General features: G+C 44.3%; 1 protein-coding gene across 2 annotated transcripts in view; it reads right to left on the bottom strand.

The window, feature by feature from the left end:
- The window catches only part of LOC149470742 (transmembrane protease serine 4-like), a 165215-nt gene that overhangs the window by 55188 nt on the left and 84551 nt on the right, over positions 1 to 25476 (bottom strand). For both annotated transcript variants that reach the window (XM_089660883.1, XM_089660882.1), the window contains exons 3-6: positions 23694 to 24008; positions 22322 to 22474; positions 21992 to 22118; positions 8158 to 8256 (exon numbers count right to left, since the gene is read on the bottom strand). In XM_089660883.1, coding sequence (XP_089517009.1) covers positions 8158 to 8256; positions 21992 to 22118; positions 22322 to 22474; positions 23694 to 24008 — 694 coding nt within the window. The remainder of the gene's footprint in view (positions 1 to 8157; positions 8257 to 21991; positions 22119 to 22321; positions 22475 to 23693; positions 24009 to 25476) is intronic.

Below are 25476 nucleotides of genomic sequence, written 5' to 3'. Positions count from 1 at the left end.
GGCACCAATTCACAAAAAGAACATTGGGGAACTGGAGAAAGTACAGAGAAGGGCAACCAAACTGATACGAGGCATGGAGGAGCTCAGCTATGAGGAAAGATTAGAGGAACTGAATTTATTCTCTCTTGAGAAGAGGAGATTAAAGGGGGATATGATCAACATATATAAATACATCAGTAGTTCATTTAGTAAACTAGGTGTAGAGTTATTCACCCTGAGGTCATCACAGAGGACAAGGGGGCACTCTTTACGTCTGCAGGAATAGAAATTTAATCTCCAAACACGGAAATGTCTCTTCACAGTGAGAGCTGTAAAAATGTGGAATAGACTCCCTCAAGAGTTGGTTCTGGCCAGCTCAGTGGATTGCTTTAAAAAGGGCCTGGATTCTTGCCTAGATACACAGAATATAACTGGATACTATCATTTATAGGTAAAGTTGATCCAGGGAATATCCAATTGCCTCTCGGGGGGGGGGATCAGGAAGGAATGTATTCCCCTGCAGGAGCAAATTGCATCATGCTTTGCTGGGCTTTTTTTGCCTTTCTCTGGATCAACTGTGGGTATAAGATTATAATGGTTGAACTGGATGGACTTTTGTCTTTTTTTTCAGCCACACTAACTATGTAAACTTTTTTCAGAACATCTTTATGTATTGATGGGAAAACATAAAGGAAGAAATAGTCTTCCATTTTCCATGACAATTTGGCCACAAAAAATATGGTTTTAAAAGTGGTTGTGCTTTATCTTATGTATATTCAGATCCTGGATGGGCACAATGTGTGCCCAGCACATGTACCCCAAGAGGAGTAGGGCCCACTGTTCTCACAATGTGTACAGCGTGCACAGCGACAATTGTTGGGAAACGCTGTAATTTCACTCATTTGTTTCTCCTGCAGCCATCTTGGCACTGTAAGATGATTAGCTTCAGCACTGTAAGCAGATCAATCCTGCTTTTATGTACACCAGAGAGGGAAGTGGGTGTTGACGTAATGCTAGGGGTGGGTCCCCATTTCCCAGGGTAGCAGGAATGTGAGCATCCCTTGATTTAGCCAGACTTTAACCTATCTAGTGGACCCAGGGAGAGAAGAAAAAGAGCTTGTGCTGGGGACAGAAAATACCACCATGAGTACAGGGATAAAAGCTGTAAGCTTTGCAGGGAAGGGCTGTTTGGTCGATTTGCAAGACAGGATCACTTACTGCTGACCCTGCACTGTGCGTTACTCTTGACCAGAGCACTCTGTGTCATTACTGAGCACGGTACTCTGCATCACCTACTGCAGGTCTTTGCGCTCTTACTACTGACTTCTGTCACTTACTACTAACCCCTGGAATGCTGTTTAACTTATCACTGACCCCTGAAGATCTGTGTCACTTACCACTGACCCCTGAAATTCTGTGTCACCTACCACTGACCGCTGGAATTCTGTGTCACTTATTACTGACCCCTGAAGATCTGTGTCACTTACCACGGACCCCTGAAACTCTGTATCACTTACTACTAACCCCTGAAGATCTGTATCACTTACCACTAACCCCTGAAGATCTGTGTCACCTACCACTGAAGATCTGTGTCACCTACCACTGACCCCTGAAGATCTGTGTCACTTGCCACTGGCCCCCAAGCTCTGTGTCGCTTACTACTGATCTCTGAACAGTTGACTTAATGTCTAATGTTTGGCCCTTGCCACTTAACCACTTTTATCCCCTTCCTGCCCAGGCCAATTTTCATGTTTCAGCACTCTCACACTCTGAATGACAATTGCGTGGTTATGCAACACTCTACCCAAACTAAAATGTTATCGTTTTGTTCACACAACTAGAGTTTTCTTTTGGTGGTATTTAATCAGCACTGGGGTTTTTATTTTTCACTAAATTAACAAAAAAAATGAAAATGTTGAAAAAAAAAACACGTTTTTCTTTGTTTTTGTTATAAAAGTTTGCAAATAAATATTTTTTCTTCATACATTTAGGCCAAGATGCATTCTGCTACATTTCTTTGGTGAAAATAACCCAAATCAGTATTTAGCCTGTTGGAAAGTTATAGAGTTCACAAACTATGGGATATATCTGAAAATTGATCAATCTTGAAGTACTGACAGCCAATCTAATTTCTTGAGGCCCAAAAATGTCAACACAGTACAGATATCCCCCAAATGACCCCTTTTTGCAAAGTAGACAGTCCGACGTATTTCATAAGAGGCATGGCAAATTTTTTTAAGTTGTAATTTTTTTGTCATAATTTTTCGGAAAGTTAAGAAATTAAAAAAATGTTCACAATTTTTTTTTACATACTGTCACCAGTGCAGTACAGCGTCATCATATAACTGGTGTGGTGGTGATTAGGGACAATGACTGGTGACAGTACGAAAAAAAATGTATACATACCCCTAGATTGTAAGCTCCAAGGAGCAGGGCCCTCAAATCCCTCTTGTATTGAACTGTATTGTTGCTGTATTGTCTCCCGTTATATTGTAAAGCGCTGAGCAAACTGTTGGCGCTATATAAATCCTGTATAATAATAATAATCATTTTTTTCAATTTGTTTATTATTATTTTTGTTTATTAAATTTTTTTCTCTTTTTTTAAGATTTTTTTTCATATTACACTATGACCAAAGTAGTATAATGTTACCATAGTAATATTGTACTACTTTGCGGAAGTGATCAGTATTTTTTTTTTTACACAATTTGATTGTTTATAGCAAAGAATTTCTTGGCTATAACCAAGCATTTAACTAACTGAAATCGATTCATTCAGGTGTTTTTGTTGTGATTAGCTGTGACTGGCCACAGCTAATCACACAACACAGATGGGCTGTGATTGGCCCAGCCTGTACATGTGATCACTGTGACCATTCACAGCTAGACACACTTGATGTACAAAATCAAGTACCTCCGCGAATACTGTGGTGGACATTCCTTAGTCAGCACTGCCTCATTCTATACTATATAAGTTGTCTCAGACTATTTAACCACACCCCTTTAAGCCACATCCAATATTCAGCACAATGAAAACCATGCTCATGTTTTGCCGTGGCACTTGTTTTCTGAAACACACAGGTGAACTGTGATCTTGCACACAGGCCCACTGCTTTCAAAAATGCCATTTTTGTTAGTTACCCAGTGATAGCATACATGCTGGAATGCGCAACAGAGATTTTTTTTATGGTATTGCAATTATTTTGACAGACTGATGTCACATACACATAACCATGGTGACCAGGTTTTCTGTAAGTTGCTAAGCTTAATTATTGCCATTTTTGCAGGCATGGCACTTCAACTGTGTCATAAAATCACTGAGCAGGCTGATAAGGGTATGTACTGTATATCTGGGAAGCTGCGGGCCACGCATGGCCTAATTTGGAATTGTTTGGATGGAAATTGTTATAGCCCCCACACCTGCCACTTTTAGGGTTCATAGGGTTTCTGAGTAAAACATGATGCTTTCCTCGGCTCTTGACTGCAGCCCCCCCCCCAATACAATAAACATGGTGGGCATAAAGTTTATGCCAACTCCTAAACACCCCACACTGGAGTGCAGCTATGCAAGAGATTGGGAAACTTCCAGCCACTCATGTACTCCTACCCTTAAAAACCTTTACTAAAAGCGGACTGTGCACTAAAAAACCAAGGTTCGCGTAACACATAAAGGGCTCTCACCTAATAAATTGAAGTAATGAAGTGAAAAAAAAAAAACTTGTGAGGACAGAAATGTTATCAGAGCAGAGGGGGACATCACTGGTGATATTGTGGGGAATGCTTAATATCCCCAATATCATGAAAAGATGACCCAACACAGTGATGTATGTATATTTACAAACTTTTTTTTTTCGCCAGCCTTTTTCTTACTTTAATGCTGCAATTTATTATGAATATGGGGGGCTCTGATGTGTTAAGCTGACATTGCTTTTTAATGCAAGGTCAACTTTAAACAAAGGATTCTTTTACGGGTATATGTAGGCTGCCACTGCTGACTTGCCTGGAATAAAGAGCTCCCTGCACAGAAAATAGAAACTCACCTCTCCTGCTGCCTTCCCACCCCTATATCATTACAGTATAGGGGCCAGTAGATAGAACCACTGAGAGCAGCGGGCACCAGGAATCCTAGTTTTTTTATGCTAACCTTTTACTTTTTTTAATATATATCTGCTAAATTACCAAGCCTTTTTAACCACTTGCCTACTGGGCACTTTTACCCCCTTCCTGCCTAGGCCAATTTTCAGCTTTCAGTGCTGTTGCACTTTGAATGACAATTGCGCAGTCATGCAACACTGTACCCAAACTAAATTTTTATAATTTTTCTGAAACAGATAGAGCTTTCTTTTGGTGGTATTTAATCACCACTGGGGTTTTTAATTTCTTGCTAAACAAACTAAAAAGAACATTTTGAAAAAAAAGTTTTTTCTTAGTTTCTGTTGTAAAATTTTGTAAATAAGTAATTTTTTTCCTTCACTGATGTTCGCTAATGAGGCTGCAGTGATGGGCACTGATAGGCGGCACTGATGAGAAGGCACTCATGGGCATTTACAGGCATCACTGGTGGGCATTGACAGGCAACACGATAGGCACTGAAAGGCAGCACTGATATATGGCACTGAGAGGCGGCACTGATGGGCACTGATAGGTGGCACTGACCAACACTGGTAGGCGGCACAGACTGGCATTGATAGGCGACAATGATTGGCAGCACTGACTGGCACTGATAGGCGGCACCGACTGGCACTGACAGGTGGCACTGACTGGCACTGATAGTCAGCACTGACTGCCATTGATAGTTGGCACTGAAAGGCAGCTCAGATGGGCACTGATATGTGGCATTGATCTGCACTGATATGTGGCATTGATGAGCACTGATATGTGGCACTGATAGGGCTACACTGATCATCAGGGCACTGATGATCAATGCCCTGATGATCAGTGTACATGTCCCCTCAGAGGAATGCTGATAATCGCCTCTCCTCTCGCGCTGACAGTGTGAGGAGAGGACTGCCGAAACTGGCATTTCCTATTTACATGCGATCAGCTGTGATTGGACACAGTTGATCACATGATAGAGCCTACGTCATCGGCTCTTTACTGCAATCAGTGATCCGCTCTGTCCCAGGTGCACCACCGATAGCCTCGCCGTGCACCCCCGGGGACGAGCATGTGCAGCTAGAGTGGGAGGACGTCTTATGATGTCCTCCTAGAATAAGAGAACCGCTGCCCATCCGTCATTTCCTTATATTGCGATCGGGAGGCGGTTAAAGACTTAGGGGTCTATTTTTTTTATAAATGTCAATGTGCTTATTTCCTATGATTGTCAGCTGCATCTAGTGGCCAGAATGCGATATTTCCGAAAATATCTCACACATTTGCACAGCAATTTTATTATTAAATAAACACTCAGGCTCCTTGAACACATAGATATCCAGGAGCAGGTTTTAGTGCAATCGGGGGGGGGGGGGGGGACAGGTACGGCAGGCAGCCTTTCATAATCTACAGTTGCAAGAAAAAGTATGTGAACCGCTTGAATTGGGCATAAAATGTGCTCTGAACGTCATCTAAGTCACAACAATAGAAGAACACAGTCTTCTGAACATAATACTACACAAACATTAGATGTTGCCATGGTTTAATTGCACATAACATGTAAACATTCACAGTGCAGGGAGGAAAAAGTATGTGAACCTTTGGACTTAATAACTGGTTGACCCTCCTTTGGCAGCAATAACCTCAACCAAACGTTTCCTGTAGTTGCAGATCAGACCTGCACAACGATCTGGAGTAATTTTGGACCACTCCTCTTCACAAAACTGTTTCAGTGTAGCAATATTCTTGGGATGTCTGGTGTGAATCGCTCTCTAAAGGTCATGCCACAGCATTTCAATCGGGTTGAGGTCAGGACTCTGACTGGGCCACTCCAGAAGGCGTATTCTGTGCTGTTGCAGCCATTGTTTTGTTGAATTACTTGTATGCTTTGGGTCATTGTCCTGTTGCATCACCCATCCTCTGCGGAGCTTCAGTTGGCAGACAGATGGTCGTACGTTTTCCTGCAAAATGTCTTGATAAACTCTGGAATTCATTTTCCCATCAAAGACAACAATCCGTCCAGGCCCTGAGGCAGCAAAGCAGCCCCAAACCATGATGCTCCCTCCACCATGTTTTACAGTGGGGATGAGGTTTTGATGTTGGTGTGCTGTGCCTTTTTTTCTCCACACATAGTGTTGTGTGTTCTTCCCAAACAACTCAATCTTGGTTTCATCTGTCCACAGTATATTTTGCCAGTAGTGCTGTGGAACATCCAGGTGCTCTTTTGCAAACTTCAAACATGCTGCAATATTCTTTTTGGACAGCAATGGCTTCCTCCGTAGTGTCCTCCCATGTCCTCCATTTTTGTTTAATGTTTTCCTTATTGTAGATGTGTCAACAAAAATGTTAGCATGTGCCAGAGATTTCTGTAGGTCTTTAGCTGACACTCTGGGATTCTTCTTTACCTCATGCAGCATTCTGCGCTGTGCTCTTGCAGTCATTTTTACAGGACGACTACGCCTAGGGAGAGTAGCAACAGTGCTAAACTTTCTCCGTTTGTAGACAGCCTGTCTTACCGTGGACACATGAACATCAAGGCTTTTGGAGATATATTTGTAACCCTTTCCAGCTTCATGCAAGTCAACAGTTCTTGATCGTAGGTCTTCTGAGAGCTCTTTTCTGCGAGGCATGGTTCACATCAGACAGTGCTTCTTGAAACCAGTAAACCCAAAACAGGTGTGTGTTTTTTAAGGGCAGGACAACTGTCAGCAACACATCCAATATCATCACACTGATTGGAGTCAAGGTTGGCTCACTCCTGGCTCCAATTAGCTCTGGGAGAAGTCATTAAGCTAGGGCCTCACATACTCCCTGCACTGGGAATGTTTACATGTTATGTGCAATTAAACCATGGCAACATCTAATGTTTGTGTAGTATTATGTTCAGCAGACTGTGTTCTTCTATTGTTGAGACTTAGATGACATTCAAAGCACATTTTATGCCCAATTCATGCAAAACTCCACATAATCCCAAGGGGTTTACATACTTTTTCTTGCAACTGTATGCCACGAGTCAAATATAGGGCTAAATGCAAGATGTAGCAGCGTTTGGGGCCATGTTCGTTCAGGAACTCCTTTGTTCTCCTTTGCTCATCTGGTATCTTCTAGGGATCGATTGATCCAGTTTAACTGGTTCAAATTTATCCGCAGGTGTCCGCAGAGTGCTGGCGTTACTCGCATTCTCCAGCCACCTTTGGACATGTGTTCTGGTATTGTCCTGTGGCACAGGGTTTCTGAAGAGAGACTCTGCTATTCATTACTAGTGTCTCAGCTCTGCCCCTGCCCTTGACCATTTAAGTGTGTTTACTGGAGCTGGTAGAGGGCCTGGCACCTACTAGGGCCCAACGTACCCTACTTAGTCTCCTATTGTTTTATGCCCCAAAAGCACTGATATTGTATTGGAAAAAAATGATCGTGCCCTCCTTAACCTTCTGGAAGGCGTTGGTTAATAGGCGTTGGAAGGCCGTTTTACAAAGCTACTTATCTTAGTAGGGGGTGTCCAAATAAATTCTACAAGGTATTGCAGCCCTGGCTTGATAGTTCTTCCACTAGTGCCTGAGGGTTGGGTCCCATCTGGTTTTTCCATTACCCTTGAGTGTGCTCTCATCTTCCACATATTCTTTGGGTTACTGTTGATTTTATCTCTATTCAAGTTCAGTATGAGTCCCTGACATTACTTAATGCATTGCGGACAGTGTACATAGCCTGGGTTAGCAATTCTGTTGTATCTGTAGATTTAGGCTTCAGCTTTCTGGGAATAGAGGATATGTTATCTTTCCTAGAGACCTATCTGGTGGCTTTTAAATCCTTTCAGGGGACGTGTATCTCATGGGGTGTTGCCTGGATGGGGGTGGGGGGATAGTTTGTATGGCCTCTGGGTTTTGTACCCTAACTGTGGCACAGCAGCCACTTTATGAGTGTGTATTTTTGTACTCTTTATGCACAACCTTCGCCCTGCAAGGCCATTGTGGGTTGTGTTTTGTTCTATGTAAAAAAGAAATTATTTAAAAAAGCAAGGCACCAGAAGTCATAAACAGACATGAGATCAGTAAATTAATTTGGCTGAAATGTGTTCATGGTTACTTACCCAGAAATTGGAAATGCCTGGATTCTGCTGCCAGTTAGCAAAGTGTTAGAGAATTGTCCATTCAATGTTGCAGCACTCACACTAGAAAATGTTGGTTTACTAAAAATAACAGAGGCAGATAAATAAGTTGTTGCCAGTTTTATATATATTTATGTTCAAAAAGATGCATTTTGCTGACAAGCATTATATTATGTACATAAGACAAAAAATTGTGTTTTATGGGAATATACAGGACAATATTTACCAGAACGGTACTTGACATGGTTACAAGGGGCAGTAGCAAGCCTCGAAATGTACAAAATTGTGATTACATTTTCCTTATTTTGTTTCCCTTATGTCCATCTTTGAATATGCATAGGTAATTCAGCAACAAACATGTAGGGGGTAAAGGGTGCAGATGATGTTTAGAGGAGTCAGAAGGCTCTTTATAATTCAAGAACTATGACACATTTTTCTGGTTCAGTAATCTTTACATTTCAAAGATTGCTCTGCCTACAACAGCATATTTTAGCAGAAGCATTTATTAAAATAGTAACTTTTAATATAATAAGAACCCCCTAAAAATTGTGGCTGGAGCTAGGCTTTTCAAATTGTGTATTTTCTATTACTTGGGAATACAAATGAAAACAAAATTCTTTTGGATAGTAGTCTAGGGTTATATTGACCAGTAGATAGTAGCAAGCTACTATACCTAACATACATAACCTACAGTATTTTGTTTATTAGTCTGGCCTTTAGTCTCATGGCATTTTATGGCCTTTTCATTTTTTTTTAACCTTCACGATTTTAGGTTTCCAGCTTAGCTATGGAGTTGATATGAATGTAAACAATAACATTACCAGGTAGACAAACTCTACTTTAGATTTTACAATACAGGTGTTGCTTTCAAATAAAAAAAAGTGCCCTCTTTACATTTGCCATACTGGGTCATTAACAAATTTGTATTTCTGCCCTAGCTTCCTTAGGCTGACTGAACAGAACTTTGTCTAGTAGTGTGTTAAGTATAGCTGTCATTAGAGAAATATGTAGGATGCCATTGCTGACTTTAAATGAAAAGAAATGGCTTTAATGCTTCTGAGTCATGGACCTGAAATGGTCATGGAGGGAATGGCAGAGAAAAGCCAAAGATTCCTTATCACTTTGCTTATTGCAGGTCAACGTCTCAGAGAGCACTGAAGCCGCAGTGTCAGCATGACAACCAAACAACAACCATTTTCAGGTGAGGTAATCTACATAATTCTCTAATGAGAGATTAGATTTACTTTATGAGCTTAACCATCTGAACTGGAGTGATGACATATCTGTATTATTATTCAGAATATGTTAGTCTTATCTCCACCTAGCAATACCTCATGCCCTTTTCTGCTGTTCATGGGCCAAAAAAGAGCAAAAAAGACACATTTTTCATGGACCTGAATCTTGCTTCTCATAAGTAGCATTGGCATCTAGCCAATTCAGGGGCTAGGGATGGCAGAATATAATTACTATCACATTATAGGACAATAAATTCCTTGCAAATTTTTGTAACACCAGAGGATTTTAAATATAAAATAGATGTCTGCCTTTGCTATCTGCTACACCCCATTTACCAATCTTTGATCTTAGTAATAATGTGTTAATACCACCCTAAACTGATGGCTTGTTTACACTATGTCCATCGAGCTGCATTGATCAACGCAGGTTCAATGCAAAAACACAAGGAATCAATTGTTTCTATGTGTTCTATTCACTCCATAACACTGTGTTGACATGGTTGTAGTGCTTTGCTTATGCATGCTGCAGTGCGCCACAGTGTATTGCAACATGCTGTGGTGCATGGAGTTAAATGAAGTGTCATTTTTTGACATTTAAGTTAAAAAAAAAAGTACACAGTGCAACACATTGTAACATTGCATCACGATGAATGAATTCAGCGCTTGAGTACCCATCTTTAAAGGCAAATTTGTCTTTATTAGATTTTGTATCAAATTAAACAATATATAGCAAGAAAATAATAACATCGACAATGGAATGGGCAAAAAACAACATAGGTATGAGTATGATCCATGGGGATGAAGGAAGATGAATCCAAACATAGATACAAGGGGGGCATCCCAAGACAGGCGGTATGCAACAATAATGAGATAATTCCATAAAACCAAGAGAATACACCCAGACAGAGAGGAAAGAGAGAGAAGGAGAGAAGAAAAAAAAAAGGGGGGGGGGGAAAGGAAAGGGGGCAGGGGAGACACCAGATGTAAAAATATTGAAGGAAAAGAGGAAAGAGAAGGAAGAGGGTCGGGAGATGGGCACGGCAACAAGTGGAGACAAGGTGACCATCCATCAGTATCCCATCGGAATGATCCCACCGGCCGCACTCCAATACGGACCGTAGGGCCACACCAATGAACATGCTAGAATGAAAAGGACTCGGGGGGGGGGGGGGGGGGGTAGGGCTCAACTCTGTTAAGGCATGACAGAAGGACACAAATCTCGGAGAGACGAAGAGGAGGAAAAATGGAGCCAGACCGACCACAGAAACTTATGTTTATTGTAGGTATCATTAGCAAATGCCAGCATTTCCTCCATACACATGGTATCATTAAGTACAGAGACCCACAGTGGAAGAGGCGGGGGAATAGTCGACTTCCAAAAGAGAAGTATCAATTGGCAGGCCGTGAATAGAAAGAAGCGCAGCAAATTTTTCTTCTGCGCAGCCAGCGAGCCTGGTAATATAGAGAGGAGAACAATTTACGGCAAGGGGGCCAAGGACTCACCATAGATCTTGTCATATATAGCAAAGACCTGTCGCCCGAAGGGTTATATTAGGTCGCAATCCCACCACATATGGAGCTGTGTACCAACAGCTTTAGTACAGTGCCAGCATAGATTAGATGTAGAAGGAAATATTTTGTGTAGAGAGAGGAGGTCCCTGTACCATCGAGAAAGGAGCTTCTTTTCTTGTGAATAACAAGAAATAGACAATTTATGAGTGAAGTGGAACGACGTGAACCAGTCTGCAGCCGAGATGTCTTTACCTAGATCTCGAGCCTACGCCGTGGTGTAGGGAGGGAGATCAGAATGAAGAGCATTGTGCAATACTTTATATAGGGAGGCTAGTACATGTCTAGGCAGATTAGAGAGGGAGCACAGCCGCTCAAACTCAGTAAGTGGATGATGAGTGTCGGAGGAAGAGTGTAGGTGTTTGCAAAAAGTGGATAAATGCATAGTGGTCAACCAATCCCCAGGCCAACCTAGAAGGAGTGAAAGACCCGATTGAGGGCAAATAAGATCTCGAGCTACGGGCCATAAGGTGCGCGTAAAGGGACCAATGACAGAAGAGCCCAACGCCTGAGGAAGAGCAGGGTTGTCAAATAGGGGTGATAAGGGAGAGGGATCAGATGATAAGAGAGCAACAATGCCCCGTTGATACCACAATTGCAGTACAGCCACAGTCAACGGGGACAGGCTGAGAAAACACCGGTGGTCCTGACTATAACCCCACGGCAAAGCCCAAAGGTCAACCGGAGACAAATCTTGTTAAATCATACAAGAGGCTTTATGAAAGGGCCTGGGGAAACCAGTCAAGCATCCGGGCTAGCAATGTGGCTTTATAATATAGTTCAAAGTCTGGTAAACCCACTCCGCCTCTGAATTTCGGGTACGTAAGTACCCTATATTTTAACCGTGAGAAACCTTGGTGCCAAATAAATATAATTGAAAGGGAATGTAGGGAAAGGAAGAAACTCTTAGGGACAGTAATCGGCACAGTCTGGAAAACGTATAGTAACTTTGGTACGATATCCATTTTGAGAGTGTTGATGCGGCCCAACCAGGGCACAGCCGAAGCACCCCAGGACGCCAGATATTTTTGGATACGAGAAAGCAAGGGTAAGTAATTAAGGGAATACAGAGCAGCAAGGTCAGCAGGAATCATAATCCCTAGATACTTAATAGCCTTTTGGCGCCATTGAAAAGAGAAATTGGAGCGAAAGTTCGCCAACACATGGGCAGGTAACGATACACTCAAGGCCTCCGTTTTAGAGATATTAAGTTTGAAGTTACTGAAGAGACCGAATTTGCAGAATTCATTAAAAAGACTGGGGAGTGAAATAAGTGGTTGTTGGACGTATACTAAAAAGGTCATCTGCGTATAAAGACAGTTTGTGATGCGCAGAGGGAGTGTGGATGTCCAAAATTGAGTAATTCGCTTGTATGGCTCTCGTGAGATGTTCCATTATCAAAACAAAAAGAAGAGGTGAGAGTGGGCAACCCTGTCTAGTCCCATTTGAAATGGGGAAGGGTGAAGAGACCATACCATTCACCAGGAGGAGCATCAGGATGCACAGAGGATAGATTTTAGAGTTGAGAATATTAACGCTCAAGGGCAAATGAAATTCCCCTATTGTGGTAGAGTTTAGTATTGTCAGGCGCCTTGATGTGTTGGATCGCACAACAGATGAGCGGGGGTGGAGTACACGTGCCAGGTGTTGACCAAATTTATTTGCTAGTGAGTGTTGCGTGCTTTGTCTCTTGCAACAAGAGAGGAGGAATCTAAAAGCAAGCATTAGCTAAGTCCACCGCAATCCTCGGGCCCAACGTGCTTTTGTGAGAAGATTCCAGGCGCGCAATGAGTGAGAACAAGCGACGCATCTCCATCAATCGAGCCTTTTTTAAACAAGAGCCATGTTTAATAAGAACCCCTCTAAGAACACATTTAAGAATCTCCCATTGATTGAGAGGGCCGGTAGTGTCCAATGAGTGATCAAGAACAAAATGTTGAATAGTCTGCACGACTTCCGCGACACACAAAGGATCCTTGAGCAGAGTATCATTCAAGTGCCAAGAAAAGTGGCGGAAAGATGATGGTCCTGAATCGTAAGATGTATTGGGGCATGGTCAGACCATAGGAAATGACTGATAGAGGAAGAAGTCGGAAAATCTAAGAGACTGTGACACAAAGAAATAGTTAATATGACTGTATGACGCGTGAGCTGCAGAATAATAACTAGCTCCAAAGGGTGTTGGATTCGACAAGCGTCCACTATATGTAATTCATGCAAGCGCGACTTAATAAGGGATAAGACCGATGAAGGGAGAGAAGATGTACCCATGGAAGTGTCCAGGTCTGAAGAGAGAGCTATGTTAAAGTCCCCTCCAACAATGAAACAGGGACCCCCAAAATCGGACAGCTTAGAGAGGACCGTTGCAAGAAATGGAGCCTGATCTTGATTGGGCACGTATACGTTCGCCACTGTGAAAACAAAATCTTGAAACTTCAATTTGAGGAAGAGGTAGCGCCCAGCTGGGTCTATTAGTGAGTCCAAGACCTCCGGGCCAAAGGTATGATGAAAAGCCACCGACACCCCCCTAGACCTGGCCAGCGGATTAGTACTATGATACCATTGAGTTTAATAACGATTGTGGAGGACTGGGATACCATCGGAGCGAAAACGAGTCTGTGATCCATGTTTATGGAAATGATAGAGCATCTGGCCCTGCTTCTCCAGAGTGTTAAAGCCACTACAATTAATAGAGGAAAATTTAATCGGAGTCATATTCATTTGTAGTGGATCAAATAGGAAAAAAACGTGTCACCAACAGCGCTTCTCAAAACCTCCCCCAACCCCCGAGCAAAAGAAAGAGAAAAAAAAACCCTTCAGTGAGAAAAGGATAAAAAACGAAGAAAGGAAGAGCAGAAATATAATGAAAAGAAGAAGAAAAAACTAATAGATAGACAAGCTGTCCAAAAAACAAACAGTGTGATACAGGTGGGTAACGTCAAAGGCGAATGTATCCGATCCCGACCCAGGCCTCCCACAGGCAAATAATAACTTTGAGGAAGGTCTACCTCAGATGAGGATGACCCCCCCTTGTAAAACATGAACGCTCAAACTGGCATGAGAAAATGAGACTTCTCCCCCGACAAATAAACATAAACACATAAACATAACCGGGCACTAACCAAGTGTAGATGAGGCAAGTGGTGGGAGGGCCCAAGGTCCCTGAGACCATGGCCGGAGGCACCCCAGCCCGTCATAGCAAGCGGTGGCAGTGTCACCTAGGAACTAACCCTGAGCCACAGCTCCAGGGCCAAATGCAACAGGCACAAATATAAGTCACAAAACCAACAGGAGTAACCAACAGAAGGCAAATAACCCATAAAAAATAGGAAAAGGGGTAAAACGTCCCAAATTACATGGATAGTGGATAATCCCTCTGGGATCTTCTGGGAAGAGGACCTGGAACGCCTCTTCTTCGATTGGACCGCTGCCAGGAAGAGGGAAATGGGAGGCCTGGGGTTGGGAGCTGGAAGGGCCAGCCCGGGAGGGACACCTGAGGTAACTCGAACGCACTGAGAAATGTGGGCAAGTCTCCAAGAGTGCGGAATTGAGCGGATTTACCATTCTGTGAAGTTTGAAGTTGAAACGGGAATCGCCTTTGATAGCGAATATGCCTTTCCTGTAACATCTATGTGAGAGGGCGCAGAGACCTGCGCATGGCCAGAGTTTGGCTGGAGAGGTCAGGGAGGAGCATCACCGGCACTTCGTTGAATAGAATGGTATCCTGCAAGCTGGCTGCACGCATAATGGCATCTTTGACCTTGAAGTAGTGAACCCTGCACAAAGTGTCACGGACAAAAGATGGATCAGGATTCCTGGGGCCCAGCGTGCGATGTACGCGATCCAACTCTATATAGGTGTCTTTAGGTTGTTGTAGTAGTTGATTGAAGATAGCAGTAACCGCCGTGGCTAAATCTTTAGATTCAAAGGATTCTGGGATGCCCCTAATCCGAATATTGTTACGCCAGTTTCTGTTCTCAATGGCATCTTGTTGGTATATGAGCTGTTGTATAAGAACCGTATGGGAGTTAAGGGTCTCTTCGTGAGTTTGTAAGACGTTATTTAGACCGTCAGCGGTATTTTCAATCTTTTCCATACGCGTACAAACATCTTGTTTAAGAGCAGAAATTTCCTGTTTGTATGTACTTTCAATACGTTTCACACATTGTTCAAAATCTGCCTTTGTAAGGAGAGATTTGATGTAAGTGTGTAAGGATCGCTTTTGGGACTGCAGATCCCAGCCATCCTCAGAACAGAGAGATGCTGGAGAAGGGCTGCGGCACCCCTGTGTGTCCTGTGGTCTCAGTGCAGGATCCCCAGGAGGAGAAAGAGAGCCCCAAGGGCTTACCTGCCTGTCATCTTGCAGCTCCGTGTCCAGGGGGAATGAGGAGGAGAGAGGTGCCGGCGCCATCTTGGAGGCTGGGGTGCACAAGGCCTCGGCCATGGATCGTGCTAGGAACCAGCTTATTTCGCCGCCAGACCGGCCCCCCGTTGGTCCCCAGGGGGTCCGGTGCTGTTTCTTGCCCATGAGGAGGGCTGAAGAGATCCTGTGAGGGAGGAAGCAGCCTGTAAAGGAGGTCCGGGCTGGGAGCTGTGCAGTACCGCTGCCTAGCTCTCCATATGCTTAGCCAGGTCCCGAGTACCCATCTTTAGCTGCTTGGAGAGAAGTATCCATCACTGGGGAGCAGACAGGACTTACTGAGACTGCAGAATTCCTCTATGGGGGATAATGTACGTCTTGAGGTCTTCATGGGACCCGTTGACCAAGCTACAGTGTTCTAAAAGGTCCCTATAGTTCCATCCTTTCTCTTATCCTCAGTCAACTGAAAGCTCCTAGTAGTGGCACCAGGATTTCTATCACTCGCCACATGATGGAAGATGCTACTCCCCTCAGGGGTAGCATACTTGATTCTGGAATCATACTGTTGGTGACTGGTAAGTCAGGTTTACAGTATGGACTATTACACTTGAAGAATATCTCCGGGTGTTGAGTTGGAAGGAACCCTTTTCGTCCTTCTGATCCTGGTGTTCTTGTACACCAGTCTGGGTTTCAATCTGTGCCTTCCATCAGTGTGGGTATTATCACCCTAACATCTCATTTAGGCAGATTCAGGTTTAGTACCTTTCAGTTTCAGAGCCTTGTGGGTCACTCCATTGTTACCAGTGGTTTGTTATGCTGTGATGAGGTCACACTAATGTCTCCAAACAGGCTACCTCTTTTGTTATCGCAGACCTTCTTTCTCTAAAGTCAGGGATTAGAAATACTATGGGTCTCATGTTTTTTTCAGACACTAATTTTCCATCTCTGTTCTGATCTGGTTGATCCTTGGTCATGGCAGTTCCCCATGGCAATTGTTTTGCATTACCCTTTCTTCATTTAGCCTTGATACAGGCGTTGGTTCCTTCAAATACTCTATTGCAAATACTCTACTGTAGTCCTACTTGGTGGCTGTTGCTCACTCCTCAGTTGTACTGCTTTTGGATGTCCTATCTGTTTTAAAATTCCTGTGTCCCCCCAATGGATGATAAAGAAAATTAAACTTTTGTACTGAAAGCGATACTAAAGGTTAGTTTTTTTTTTTGTAAAATAATAAGAAACATGTTATACTTACCTGCTCTGTGCAGTGGTTTTGCACAGAGCAGCCTGGCCCCTCATTTCTGTTGGGTGCCCCCATAGCAAGCAGCTTGCTCCGTGTGTCCATTCACACACGGAGAAGTGGCTTGGCCCCTGGCCCCCTCTCTCCTCATTGGCTGTCTGGCTGTGATTGACAGCTACGGGAGCCAATGGCTCTCGCTTGCTGTTTCAGCCAATGAGGAGGAAGAGACCTGGGACAGCTGAAGCTGGGGGCACTGCTGCACACAGAAGGTTTTTTACCCTCATGCATAGAATGCATCCTTTACAACTGCTTTAATGTAACACCCTGTTATAATGCAAGTTGTAGGATGTTAAGTGAAACACAAGATGGCAGTGTCCTGCAATTCATTGGCACTCACACTCTGTAGGACAGCCCCATGGACCTTGTATCTTGAACCACAGGACTTTGCTGGGGAGCACTATTCCCTCCAGTCCGTGCCCCCTCCCCTAACTTCTCCATCAAGATCAATAACACAATCATCAGTCCCTCCCCTCATGCCAGGGTACTAGGTGTAATCCTAGACTCCCATCTGTCCTTTCAGCCCCAAATCCAATCACTGTCCAAATCGTGTAGACTTAATCTCCACAACATCTCCAAGATATGACCGTTCCTAACTTCGGAAACCACTAAGCAACTTATTCATTCCCTTGTTATATCTCGCCTTGACTATTGTAACTCCCTCCTCATTGGCCTACCTCATCGCAGGCTATCCCCTCTTCAGTCTATCATGAATGCTGCTGCCAGACTCATCCACCTTACTAACCGTTCTGTATCTGACACCCCTCTCTGCCAATCCCTCCACTGGCTTTCCGTTGCCCAACGGATAAAATTCAAAACACTAACGATAACGTATAAAGCCATTTATAACTCTGCCCCAAATTACATCACCGATCTTGTCTCTATATATCACCCAAACCATACTCTCCGCTCCTTGCAAGACCTCCTACTCTCTAGCTCCCTTGTCTCCTCCTCCCATGCGTGTCTCCAGGACTTCTTCAGAGCTTCCCCCATCCTCTGGAACTCTCTACCCCAATTTATCAAACTATCGCCTACTCTGCTCACTTTTAGGCGATCTCTGAAAACCTATTTCTTCAGGGAAACCTATCTTGCCCTCAGCTAATACTAGAATCTTCTACTCTTCCAACCAGTCCATCCCCCATAGCTACTACCTTTTGTACCACTAGCCCCTCCCTCCTAAATTGTAAGCTCTAAGGAGCAGGGCCCTCAAATCCCTCTTGTATTGAACTGTATTGTTACTGAATTGTCTCCCGTTATATTGTGAGACGCAGAGCAAACTGTTGGCGCTATATAAATCCTGTACAATAATAATAATACCAGGGGACTACATTTCCCAGAGGACCTGGCATGTGGGTGGGGGCATTTATATACAGAAGCCTGGGACACTGGACAGGAAGTGAAAAGGGAGAGAGCTGGAAAGCAGTAGTGTAGAGAGAGCTGTGCTGACTGCCGGAGTACCAGACCAAGCCACTGAGTTAGAGCCTTTCCTTCCTGTTCAGTGAGACATTCTGCCAGCACATGACCCAGAGTGTGGTATGAAACCCATATGAAACACTGCAAGTAAGACCAGAGAATCTGTGCGAGTCCCATCCACTGAGAGAGACCGCCAGGACCTGCTGGAAGCCACTGATCAGGTGAGAGAGTCCCATATACCAGCCAAACAAGTGAACACTGACATTCCTTTCAAATCTGCCACTTTCCTGCACACAGTGTGTTGCATATAGTTAACACGTGTGGCTGTCTATTTTCCCTGGCTGCTACTATTGAACAAATTTGTAGCACAGTTCATTCATTAGAGCTGACTGATGTACATGCCTGCTGCAGGCCAAACTACATCATTGTTCCCTTAACCATCGGCCTATCCTCTTAAAGGAACATCTACCACCATTGCCATTAGTTACTGCAGCCCAGAGAGCAGTTGCCCTTTGCCAGCAAGTGCTTCTGCCAACGTCTGACACCTTTTTACCTAACATTTGCAACTTGTTCAATGCATTAAAGGGACACCTCTCATGTCAAGTGCCACTTAAAGGGATAGTACGTGTTCTTCCTTCTTCTTTTCCTTGTATTATTCCTTTGAGGGACTGTCACCTTCATCTCTTCCCACCCAAAAGGTCTGGATTGTTGTAGTGCACCAACTGGGCCCCAACACGCAAAAGATTCCTCACTGCATTAAAAGAGTCGTTGACTACCCTTGTTAAAGAGCTCTTTCTTATCTCAAATTTAACCCTTGCCATCAGATCCTGAGGGCCCAAAATGAGCTAGTTCATCCTTTGATAGCTTTCCTTGCTAACTGGGGACTAGAAAAACTGATTGAGATTTTACTGTATGTGTTGTTTCTTTGCTTAGAGTTGCTAAGAGTGATAATTGCCATTACATACACATATAATACTTTATGCTGTTTGACCAAGCTTACAGACAAGTTTATATAAACATCATATCAGTTTTCTCCAATCTGTGTGTGAGTATTTTCTGGTGATAATTCTGGTGATAAATTTACTTTGGTCAGAAGAATGCTGTGGTGTCAGTAGGGGTTGGACTTTTAGAGAGGGGTCCAGAATGACAGGGAGCCCAAACATAACTCAGTGACTCCTAAGAAGGTAGTGCTACATGAACATAAAATTGTTTTCTTGAAGTCCATTGAGGGACACAGGTCCTACCCCTCTGTGTTTTTGGCCCTATGTACTGCTTGCTCACAAATCTGCAGATGATGGGTAAAGGGTTATACAGGGTTGTGTACAATGTTTTTCTGTTTGCCAGTGTCTCAACCTCTTGTATGCAGCAGTATAACCCAGCTGGTTTAGGATTCCTGAATCCATGCATCCCTCTAGTCAATCTTATTTTTGTGAGTTATGATAGCAGGTAGTATTGGAACAGTTGTGGTCAGGGCTGGGAGAAGGTAGGGGTAGGAGGGGCAGCTGCCCCTGGCACATTCTTTTTATGTACCGGTAGGTGGAGGGGTGCCTTGTGACTGTGTTGCCTTTCTGTATAGGTGCACTACAGAAGAGGAGTTGGCAGCAGCTGCTGCTGTTCTGTGTCATTGAGCTCACATTGGGCTCATCACTGCCAGCTCTGGTCATTTCCTGCATGTGCACTCCTCATGTATGTGCTGTCCATACTGTATCCTGTTCTGTGCTCTGCTCCAGCTCTTCTCTGTGTCTCAGCGATGAGTCACCTTAGTGACATGTGGAAACAAGAGCTAGGACTAGGAAGACCTCCCTTATATGTAGGGGCTGTGTGTACAAGTGAATAGGGAGGGGGGCTGAAGTGTATAGCTGTGTGTGTGGGTGAGGGGGGGCAAAGCTGACACACAGATGTGAAGCGGACCTCTGTGTTTTCAGGTGTGGGGAGACCTGTGTGTGTACAGGCATGTGGGGCTGTGTGTGTGTACAGATGTGAGGGACTGTGGGTGTGCTCAGGTGTGGGGAGACCTGTGTGTGTACAGGCATGTGGGGCTGTGTGTGTGTACAGATGTGAAGGACTATGTGTGTGTTCAGGTGTGGGGGAGCTGTGTGTTTTCAGGTGTGGGGGGACCTGTATGCATACAGTTGTATGCATACAGTGTGTGAAGGTGTACAGAATTGGGGGCTGTGTGTTTTCAGGCGTGGGGAGAGCTGTGTGTGTGCAAGTATCTGGAGGGTTGGGGAGGTTTTACGCATATACAGCTGTGGGGCAGAGCTGTGTATACATACAGTGTGTGTGTACAGGTGAGGGTGCTGTGTATATACAGGAGTGTGTTGATAAACAGAATTGTGTGTACAGGTGTAGGAGCAATGTGTGTGTACAGGTGTGGGGGAGCCGTGCGTATACAGAGTGTGTGTACAGGTGGTGGCTGTATGTGTATAGTGTGGGGGAGGGCAGCCCTGTCAGCTAGGCTTAACAAGGCCCCACGATTTCTAATTGTGCCTCTGCTTAGCCCACCCGAACAACACAAACCAAGGGACCCGGGTGAAAAATGGAGGGATGCTCTGAAAAGTGTAGAATTTGAAAGCAAGACTATAGATTTTTATTTGGCACATGTGGGACAGAGGGGTGGCAGAAAGAACAGTGCTGGAGACCCAGTGGTCAGTGGTGTATTCTTTTCTTGTGCTGCTCTAGGCAACACAAGAATCAGGTGCCCCCTATCAGCACCTCCCCCCCCCCATCACCACCACCCTCTGCTACCCTTGCCGAGGTGACTGGGATGCTTGGAGTGCAATGTGGACTCTGATATGCCTGTATCTATGCATTGTTTGTGAGTATACAGTATTTATTTTATATCCATATAATAAAGCTGTCAAACAGTAATGCACAAGGCTGATGCTACTTGTTTTCCAGTTTTCTTTATGGGTATCTCCAACCCTTAGAGGGCAGCAAAGCCTGGGCTGGCCACAGAATAGCCAAGAATCTGAGATCTTCTATTTGCTAGTACACCACTCTTAAGAGCAGGAGGTGTTTTCTTCTTCTTGAACTTGTCAGGAGAGGTTTTGCCAGGGTAGCAAAGAAGAGGAGAACCGAGGATTGGAGATCAAGACCTCCTCTGTGAAAGGATCCTGCAGAAACTCAGTGAGTCTTGGGACACTTCTGACTAGTTGCAGTTATTGTGTCTGGAATTTGCAAGTCAACAAAGTTCACTCTAAGTCGGATGGGATGCCCTCTGCAGAGGCCGACACATGGTGGGGGGGGGGGGGCAGGAAGAGTAGCTTTCTCTGCATACAGTGTTTTCATTTGGGAAGGGAGGTACCATGTGGCAAGCTGTGGCTTCCTAACCTCATCTGTATACAAGTAAAACCTGAATGGTGGACCTTAAGCTGCACAATGATGTTGAGACAAGTGTGTTGGCAACTGGGAGTGAGATCCCAGCTACAAAAGACAATCAGATGAGCATATCATGGGGGGTGGGGCATGCACAGTTTGGCATCTTCGCCCTGGGCGTTGAATGACCTTGTACTGGCACTGGTTGTGGTTAACCAACTAGATTTTAGACGTGAGTGTGTGTCTGGTTCCTTCAGTGTGCTCCCCAACTCTTCTGTCAGTCTGTAGAGGATATTACATTTAATTATAAAAGGATAAAAGGGAAATAAGGAACTGTAATCACAGCAGTACACCAGGGTATTTAACTGCTATGAGGCCCTTCTTTCTGATAGTCATATGTTCTGGAAACATCTCTTTCTAAATTCAAATATGTAGCAAGGCATTCACAACCCTAATATTTCACAGAAAACAAACACTACTGAATACTTGGGATGGGATGTAACAAAATGCATGAAAAAGAAACATTTTCAACTCAATGTTCTTGGTTCATATATGAAAGTATATTCGGTGATACCCTACTGGCAGGTTAACTCCATATTCTCAAAAAAAGTATTGTAACTGATATACCTGGAATATCCCATCTCTGCACATACGGATTTTGCACTGTTTGCGTCAAAACCATCACTGCATATATAGCTCCAAGTTCCTGAGGATGTCAGGATTTGTACGAGGGAGTCAACATCTGTAAGCCTGACTGTAAAGCAAGAGGTGAGAATACGTTGTGTTGCAGTACAGAATCATTCATTGTTAACAAAATAATGCACCATGTAAGTCACAGAATTAAAACTACCGTAATTATTTTGTCTAAATCTTTTCAATTTTGACTTGCAGGGTATATATTTTGAAATATTCATGATTCTTGTGCACATTTCACTTCCACAAATCATCAATACCCACCAATGGAGGTGTTGCTGAAGTCTACTCTCTGCACACATCGCAATTCATCTTCACCACCAGCACAGTCTGCCTGGCCATCACACCATTTGTCCAAAGGAATAAATTTAAATGACTTTGAGCAGAAGTAGTAGTAATTATCAAGAACCACTTTAACTGTAAGAAAATGTGAAAATATCAGTGTAAAAGAGAGTGATATTTTAAAGTAAAACTACAGTCCAGGGGCGGACTGACCATTTGGAAACTTGGGCACTGCCCGAGGGCCCGGGGTCAGTAGAGGGCCCCATGAGATGCCCCTGGTACCTTTTTCATAGGCTTTTTTGAGTTTGGGCAAGGACACAGAGGCCCCAAGATCCCCTATTGCCGGAAGCCCCATGAGTTGTCAGTCCGCCCCTGCTACAGTCATAACTTTTTCTTAAGGTGTGAGGAAGGGTTAGAGTATCTGTCAAAGTGATGAGAAATCTCTCAAGCAGAGACAAAGACAAAAATTAATTTTAGGTGATTGAAATAAAATGAGAATTTTGAGAATTTTTTTATAGTCATTCATGTCTTCCTACCCCAGTTACAACCAAATCCCAAACTTTTTGTAAGGGCATCACAGGGGCAAAAAGTGAGGTACAATTAGACCTCTTATCAGGTTTCTATTGCTATCTGGCACTCTGTTAGGTAAATTTACATTTACTTCCTATCCTGCTGACCACAATTTCACCAAGGAGGAAGAGAGAGAAATCAGCAACGGAGACACAGACAGGATTAAATTCTAGCAGGGTTCTAGCCTTCCCCTACTTTAATAAACAAAAGCATTTTTTCTGGTTTTTGTTACTTACATTTGGAGAGTTACCCTCACTTCTTGACTGGTAAAATGTCAGCAGGACAGAAAGTAAAGGTCAATCTCTCCAACAAAGCCCTGGATAGCAGTAAAAACCCTACAAGGCCTCTCACCCTTCCTCACTCCATCCAGGACTAAAGCTAGCCATAAACGCCTAATAGACTTAGAATAGAATTATATTTTTCTTGTTCAGAGATATAATTTCATTTTCACATACATACAAAACAGGTGTGCAGCTGTCTGAATATTCAATGAATGCATCTGTTTGGATGCAATAATTTTTCAGCTGACAGTTATACATCCACCTACTTTGATTTTCAAAGCTTGTCAAGCCAAGTGGTGTCAATAGAGGGCCATTGAGGGTTCAAATTTTGGCTCGTTGCTAATTTGAGCTAATTTTGTCTAGCTATAACCTTAATTGAAAATACAGTACTGTTATATCAGAGGTATTAGGAAAGTAGCTACATTAAAAATAGACCACATATTTGTGGTAGATATATATTAAAAAGCTGCCTACAAAAATACTATATGTATTTATGCACTTACTCAGTATAGCTATGACCACAAGTGAAGATACCACCAGAGCAGCTGTTGTAAGAGGAACACAGTATCTTCTGAGAGTTGATACTTTTGCAGGCTTGTAAAGTACATGAGGTGGTCTAGCCCCAGGTCTTGGAGGACCTCGAACAGGACCAGGATTCCTAGGAGGACCCACAGGCCTTGGGGCAGGAGGTCTGTTAACAGCAGCTGGAACACCAGCAGGTCCTGCAGAGATACGAGTGGGTCCTGGTGTTCTGGTATCAGTAGTCCTAGCAGGGTTGGGAGCAGGTTGTGGTATATTTCTTGGGGCTTCAGTGGCACCTGAAATAGCAATGTGTAATGAGTGAAAAATACTGAGAAAGGTAGATCAATTAGTAACTATGGACAAAATAAAAAAGTCATATGATAGAGTCTTTCAATAGCATATGTAATACCCTGACGTAATACTGGTTGCAGGGTGTTAATGGACACAAAATGGCTGTGTCCTGCAGCTCAGTTATACCGACTCTGTTGAAAAGCTTTGTGGGATTCGTAGGCTGATTGCAGGACTTCATTGTTTGACAGCGGGCTGGCAAACTACATTTCCCAGAGGAACTGGAGGATGGGCGGAGGCAAATAAATACCAAAGGTTGAGAACGGGGAGAGCTGGAGAGCAGCGGCACTTTTTAGGGGGGCAGCGTGTCGCCACCTCCCCCCCCACAGAAGTGACACTTAGGACAGAGGCTGTTGTTATGTATCTTACCTGTGTCCCACTCAATCCAGTCCACGAAGGCACTGCTGGAGAAGGGGTAGAGAGGGTGTCTGGTGTCCTCATTTCCCAGGTGGATGATCATGGATCACAGATGCTGGCGCGATGTGGGTGGGAATTTTCCTCCTGGGTGACATGCTAACTTGCCTCTCTCTTATCTGGCCACACCCTGGGATCTGTCAGAGATCGCTCCCTCGCTGTCACGCCGCTGTGCGCTGGCGCCGGATCCCTGTCAGCCGCGGCGGTGCGAGTGCGCATGCGTGGGAGTGTGTGGGTGCGCGCATGTGCACACGTCACCGCAAGGCAGGCTATTTAAATCACCAACACAGTTTAGCCTATGCCTTTTGGTCTATAACGTCCTGTACTCCAGAACCTGATTCTTTTGCCTGTATCTGATCTGACCCTGACTAAGAAAGAACTCCGCCTGCACTGACCCGGCTTATCCCTGACTATCCACTTGCCTGCTCCCTTGTACCTGATTTGCCCAATTGATCCTGACCCGGCTTGTCTGACACTGCTGCACATACGCTCCTGTACCTGCACCTGGCTTGTATCCTGGTTACCACCATACCTAACAGCTGCAGCACCTACGCTCCTGCATCGGCACCTGGTCTGCATCCTGGTTGCCGCCATACCTGCCTGCTGCTGCACCTACGCTCCTGCATCCGCACCTGGTCTGTATCCTGGTTGCCGCCATACCTGCCTGTTGCTGCACCCATGTTCCTGCATCTGCACCTGGCCTGCATCCAGATCTTCTGGGTCCTCACCTGCCTACCATCATCTCCAAACCCACTCGTGCCACTCCTGGCTCGGCGCCTTCTATCCCCACTATCAGGGGCTCCGAGCAGGAGTAGTAAGAGGACGCCTCCTCTCCACGTCAGGCTCCCCAACCAGGTAGATGACAGGATCACTGGGTGGCCTATGGCAGCCTGTGCCTTTCTCTGCAAACTCCGCCTCCTTGCCAGTGATTGGCTGCTGGATCTGTAGCCCAGGGAAAGCACACAGGCAGTGAGGAGGAGCCGAGCAACAGCATGGGGATCC

Source organism: Staurois parvus, unplaced genomic scaffold (assembly GCF_062004578.1).
Source record: "Staurois parvus isolate SC_StPar_1 unplaced genomic scaffold, SC_StPar_1.0 ptg000032l, whole genome shotgun sequence".
NCBI lineage: Eukaryota > Metazoa > Chordata > Amphibia > Anura > Ranidae > Staurois > Staurois parvus.
This window is presented reverse-complemented; position numbering and strand designations above follow the sequence as displayed.